Source organism: Salmo salar, chromosome 09 (genome assembly GCF_965601325.2).
Source record: "Salmo salar chromosome 09, fSalSal1, whole genome shotgun sequence".
Lineage (NCBI taxonomy): Eukaryota > Metazoa > Chordata > Actinopteri > Salmoniformes > Salmonidae > Salmo > Salmo salar.
The window spans coordinates 113,169,587-113,176,158 of NC_138299.1; the positions used below are offsets into that span (position 1 = coordinate 113,169,587).

Sequence of the window (6,572 nt, forward strand, 5' to 3'; positions counted from 1 at the left end):
GAAAATACAATTTTAAGTGACCTCAAACTTTCGAACGGTAGTGTATATATTTTTACCAACCATTTGAGAAATTTACCGGACCCATATGCATTGGTTCCATAACCCATTAGGGCATCCACCCACGGTGCTCAGAAGGATGGAAATCTCATTTAGATTATGGCAACTCATGTAATGAAGCGGCCAATAAAAAGTAATTTTCTAACGTTTTATCAAAATTCAATTTGTGGGAAAACACCTTTCTAAACAGCGCACCTGATAAGTTTCATATGTGAAAGAGATTAAAATCTCTGTAAGAAACTTAGAAAGAGGGGGAATCTAAAGATGCAACATGGAATCTAAAGATGTAACTGCCTTAATTTTGCTAGACCACAGGAAGAGTAAAAGGGATCCATAATAAATACAAACCACTAGGATGGGTTGCTAATATGACTAGGATTTTGCCTTTGGCTTCTGGACAACAGAAGACTGTTGATATGAAAACCAATAGAACAGGAGAGAAATGGCATAGCGGTGGGTCCAATGGGGAAGTAAATGGCGATTTAATTTGCCAGAATTATATAATTACTACTGTCTATACATACATAAATAAAATACTTCACCAGAAAGCATAACTTAGCCACAGAGGATCCAAGGCTCATTAGCATCTTAAAAAAAAAAATAGCTGTGGATTGTTTCAAATCACAAGATAAAGGGCTTATTCCTATTTGGGAAGACTGCAATTTGGGCAGCGCATGTGGCAATAGGCCTAGCTGATTACTGAGTTGTGGCTGTCAGTGAAAAGCATCTAAAATATTTCTTGAGTATCATTTAAAATGTTGAGACAAAAAGGGGAGGGCGATTGTTTCATTGTGTGAATTGTTTGCCTGTTTATTTTGATCAATTCCCCATTTGTGTAAGTCACCAGTAGTAAATGTACCCCTAATCCCCATCATTTGGTTACATAAATTTCTGTTAATGCATGTTTATTTAGCATTCTCATTCTTTGAGTGGAAACATTGTTTGCTGAGTTCACAACCTGCTACACTTGTGAGAAACAAGTTTTAGTTTCTAACCATCATTTACGAGATTTGTCAATTTTTTAAAATTGTCTTCAGTTTCGGGTGCTCCATGAGAGCATGTCTGGTTTCTCTGTCCTGATAATGTTGAGGGAGCATGCACGCCTGAGCATGCATAGAAGTACCTGGCCTGCTGAGCGGAAATGTAGGATTTTTTTTTTTGGGGACATCCATTGCGAATGATAATATATTAACTGTAGTTCCTCACAGTAAGCTATTTGGAAAAATCTTTCCAACAATCTCCCCCTCGATAATCACCAATCCTCGGTGTGAAAAGGCAGTGGAAGTTTATAGGCCTACTGCTGCATTGGCCTATAGGCTGAGTTCCATGTACTAATTTCTTCAGCCGCCAATGGATCACGATGTATCAATGTTTCCTCATGGCAGAGGCTGGTGATCTCGCATTAGTTGACTTCTAACTTTCCGATGTGTAATTTTTATTCCGTTTATTTATTTTTTATTAACCACGTGACAATGATTTTTTGAAACTGTTCCACACAAAAATGTGCCTATGAAAATCATAACTAGCACGCAGAACGGTAGAAATGGTATTCTAACCTAAACGTGAAACTCGCGCGGTGCCTATGAAGTCTTTTTATAAAATAATTTCCTCCACCTTTACCTGGTTGGATTTTGCCTATAGGCTACTTTGAAGCAAGGTAAGACATGCCTCATAATGTAATAAAATGTTCAGGTTTCAAACATGTTTTCAAAATGCATACTGCCTCCTGCTCACATTGTAAAGTGGTGGTTGACGCGCTGATAGCCTGTTGCCTGCACTTTAATGGTGAATGGGAGGCGTGCTTCAATTACCAGTTGAGAAATAAAAATGGTAGCGCATTTCAATCGTGCCCCAAAACTGTTTAACTGCATTTATAATTGTTGCACAATAAATGGGCATATAAAACCACGTTTTACTCCAGCTGAGGAACTGCAGGTGAAATCCCGCTCAAAATAGGCTGTGCATGTGTGATAGTCATCATGCATCTTATTTATCCAAAAACGAATGAAAATACACACGGGCCAATTTAATTCCATAAAATTATGCAAATTAACCTATAGACCGATAAGCATGATAGTCAAATGTATTTCCATCAATTTAATAAAAAGCATTATTTTCTCCTGGTCTTTTTTATCTGCTTAATTCTTTTTTCCATCTGGCTCTTGCTGACTAACGGAGACCCTGACACACACGTGTAAATGTACCACACACTCGTTATACAATATACTCCTGAAACACACATGCAGTTGTTTCACATTATCACTGTAGACATGATCTGTTCACTCCAACCAACCCCGTCCCACCCTTTCCAGCTCATTGTCCCACTGTCCTATCAAATCCTCCTGCCTGTCCTCCATTCATCCACTTTTCAGTCCTCTCTCCTCCTTTCACTGTCATTCTCATGTTTGTCAAATCCCCCTCTTTCCATGATATTTGTCTATACTTCCCGATGTTGTCCCCCTTCCTCCTTCCCTTCCTTTCCCCCCAGTCAGCCCCAAAAGGTGGATAGGTCCAAGGAACCAGATGTCTTCTCCCCGCAGCAACTCAGGTTCAGTGTGGTTGCATGGTTGCTCCGCCTCCCGAGTGACTTTGGCTGCAGTCAGATTTTCAACCTCTCCAGGTTGTTACGCTTGATGCCCCCCTCCCACAAAGACGATGATACAGTTGTTGGTATGAATGATAGAGGAAAGAGTCAGATTGAGCCTAGAGTTACTGAGGCTTTGTTGTGTCAGTGGCTTAATTTTGATTTTTTTTTTCTTCCATTTTCTTTGGGATTCGAAGGGCTACTTTGTGGGAGATTCTCTTCATTTTAATCATGCTGGATCAGTGTTTGCTGTTGTAACTCTAACCATGTCTGTCTGTCAGAAGCTAAAATGCATCACTGGGCTAGGGTTTCGATCTTGGCATAAAGCAGAGTATAGCTATGGATCTCTCCCTCAGTTAGTAGTGAAGGTTGTCTGGCCATTTGCCTGCTTGCTGACCTTAACCCTACCCTTTGTGCTCTTCATACCTTTTTGCTCTTCAAATGACATCTCTTTCCAGCTGAGGAATGAACAACTCGTTTTTTGGGGGTGTTTAGTTTTTCTTCGTGTAGCCTGTACGTTTTGTTTGGGTGTGCATCGTGTTTTGATAGTTCAATGCTGTATTGATACACGGTTATGTTAGGACCTAAAGAACTGAGTCAGTTCAGGCAGCACACGAGTGACATTAAGTCATTTTCTTATTTGCTATAGCTTATTTCATTAAATGTTATACAGAACTCAAGAGTAATGTAGTCTAGACAGAACAGAGAATTCCACCAAAGCAGGGCAAAATGTCTTGTCAGAAAATAATGTTGCTCTCCCCCTCTGGTGCATGGGTCTTTATTAGAGGTCGACCGATTTTTAAAGTTTTTATAACAATCGGCATTTTTGGACACTGATTATGGCCGATTACATTGCAATCCACAAGGAGACTGCATGGCAGGCTGACCACCAGTTACGCAAGTGCAGCAAGGAGCCAAGGTAAGTTGCTAGCTAGCATTAAACTTATCGTATAAAAAAAACAATCTTAACATAATCACTAGTTAACTACACATGGTTGATATTACTAGTTTAACTAGCTTGTCCTGCGTTGCATATAATCAATGCGGTGCCTGTTAAATTATCATCGAATCACAGCCTACTTCGCTAAACGGTGATGATTTAACAAAAGCGCAATCGTTGCACCAATGTGCATAAACATCAATGCCTTTCTTAACAATACACAAGTATATTTTTTAAAATCTGCATATTTAGTTAATATTGCCTGCTAACGTGAATTTATTTTAACTAGGGAAATTGTCCCTTTGCTTGCACTGAACGCAAGAGTCAGGGTATATGCAGCAGCTTGGGCCGCCTGGCTCGTTGCGAACTGTGTGAAGACCATTTCTTCCTAACAAAGACCGTAATTAATCTGAATTATGACATAACATTGATGGTTGTGCAATGTAACAGCAATATTTACACTTAGGGTTGCCACCCGTTCGATAAAATACAGCACTGAAAGAATAAATGTATTGTTTTCGAAATGATAGTTTCTGGATTTGACCATATTAATGACCTAAGGCTCGTATTTCTGTGTGTTTTATTATATTATAATTAAGTCTATGATTTTGATAGAGCAGTCTGACTGAGCGGTGGTTGGCAGCAGCAGGCTCGTAAGCATTCATTCAAACAGCATTTTCCTGTGGGGTTTGAGAAGTGAAATTATTCTTTAGTTAATTTTCTCAATCTAAAAGCACAACCTAGATTTGAGCCAATGTTTAAGTAGTTAACATGTTATTACTCCAACCTCATGAAATTGACACGTTTACATTTTTCTCAAAAACAACTTTCTCGAAGAGGTGCATTTGATTTGACACAATGCTCATGTGTAGTTCGGCACAAGAGTGTTAGACCCTATGACGTGTTTCTACGCATGAGCTTAGCTAGCCAACATTGCCATGACATTGTCTATAAGTGTGATCTGGGTTTTATTGAAGAAGCAGTTTCTGCCTGTCTTTGCTGCTACTCTCAAACTTGAACCTTTTGAGAACAGGAAAGTGGTAGTAATGGCATGTGTTAAGACTTAAGACCAGTGTGCAACTGTAGCTGAACATTTACATTTGGTAAATTGTGTGTGGCCTAAGCAGTCAGTGGTCACTCAGGACCAGAGAATTGACAGTCTCTCTCTCTCACACTCTACAGCTCAGGGGGACAGACTCCTCATAGAGACCTGGAGAAAGTACTGACAGGAGAAGAGAAGTGAGTAGCTGTGACCTGGGTGTTCACATGTGTGTGTCTGAGGCCTTTGTATGTCTGTCTTGAGTCTGTGTATGTTGCTTTCTGCTGACACCCCTCCTGTGTTTGTTGCCCGACAGAGCTCTGCGCCCAGGCGACCCTGGGTTCTGTGCCCGAGCCAGGGTGCCCATGCCATCCAACAAGGACTACGTTGTGCGACCCAAATGGAACGTGGAGAGCGAGTCCAGAGCAGTGAGTGTTTGGCTGTCCATCTGTCTGCCAGAGAGAAGGACCCATGATAGTTTTCCATTTATTTTAAATTGTCTCGATCAGACCAATAATTTTCTCATCATACCTGGATTCTGGACATGACCTAGAAATTGTTATTTTAGCTAAGTTACCTTAGGTGTGACTGAACTGGGTCTGAATTGTAGCTTGTCACTACATGACATGGGCATCAGTAAGGGAAGGATGGTTAGGAGCTGAATTTGATTGGTTCCCGACTGTAGACAGGCTTTAAGAAAGGGATAAGCCGATTGGAAAAGCACAAGCGTCGCATCGCCCAGCAGAGGTCACAGCGGCGCATCACGGCGGTGAAGATCAACGTGGACGGCAATGGCATGCCCCTGTAGTACCTACTGTCACCACACGGGGCAGTAAGTGCCACCTGCATGCCTCTTGCTGGTCCTGGGTAGGAGAACAACCCTCCCACCAAGTCAAACGGCTCTGCACGCTGTTGCCAGCCACCTAATAATTTAATGAGTACGCTGGTTTTAAGACATTAGGCTATACCAGCATGTCGCTTGAGTTTCTGTGTCCGGCGTGGTGGGAATGTGTTACTATTCAACTTAGTGTTGAGTTTTAAATACTAGGGTTACGAAACTTAATGCAGAACATTCCAATTTTCATGATTCCAAAAGGTGTGTGTCTTGGTACCCTCACTCGCTAGGTTTGTAGTGGTACTACAGTATATTACCACTACGGCAAATGTATATGTTGTCGAAGAAACACTGTTTTAGTGAGTAGTTTAACTTTCTCCTCTCCCCCCCCAGGCCCCGGTTAAGAAGGGCATGTCACGGGTGGACAAACAGTTGCGTCGCTTTGCCGACATCAAGCGTATGACGAAGACGGGCCACGCGGTGAAAATCAGCGTCCAGGGCAACCGGATGCCCCTCTGATTTTTAAAACTTCTAGCTTATTTCAGACTTATTTCTCCTATAGCATGGTCCCAGTTCAAATTGTTCATCCTCATTACTTTCTTGAAGTGATTGGCTATGTGAAAGCATAGGTTTCAATACATAGCTTTTACTGATCCAGTAATAACAGAGCTGTGATTATTCCAAGGAAAGGAGGATAGAATAATGCAATTATTTCTTTGATTTGGGCCAGGGTCCCAGTTCTGTGCACTTTAGCCAACTCCTCTAACTAGCATGACAATGTTTAGAAGAGTTGGCTAAAGCACATGGGACCATTCCCTATACAAACCCCCTCAGCCCAGACTGAATGCATGATAGTGGTGTGGCTTCACAGGCTGGTTGGCCTTCGGTCCTCTAGACTGGGATAGATTCAATACGGAGTGTGGAAGATTCACATTATAGAGCAGACATGCAGCGTTTAGCAAACATTGCCCTTAAATTTCAAGCGCTCCATATTGAATATACATTAGGCCTTCGTTGTTTTACTTTGTTTCTGAAGAAGCTGTACAGACGTAGGAGCTACCTGTGTGCTGGTTGGTTCCGAAGTTACTTTCATAATAAAGAGGGTTTCACCAGATCT

The 6,572-nt window shown here is 41.4% G+C and overlaps 1 protein-coding gene across 5 annotated transcripts in view; it reads left to right on the top strand.

Moving 5' to 3' along the window:
* The window catches only part of iws1 (interacts with SUPT6H, CTD assembly factor 1), a 44,583-nt gene extending 38,014 nt beyond the window's left edge, over nt 1-6,569 (top strand). For 4 of the 5 annotated variants that reach the window (XM_014213433.3, XM_014213432.3, XM_045724296.2 and 1 more), the window contains 4 exons: nt 2,546-2,605; nt 4,764-4,820; nt 4,937-5,048; nt 5,849-6,569. In XM_014213433.3, coding sequence (XP_014068908.1) covers nt 2,546-2,605; nt 4,764-4,820; nt 4,937-5,048; nt 5,849-5,974 — 355 coding nt within the window. In that variant the 3' untranslated portion in view covers nt 5,975-6,569. The remainder of the gene's footprint in view (nt 1-2,545; nt 2,606-4,763; nt 4,821-4,936; nt 5,049-5,848) is intronic. The other variant, XM_014213436.3, reaches the window with a different exon arrangement.
* The last annotated feature ends 3 nt before the right edge of the window (nt 6,570-6,572 follow it).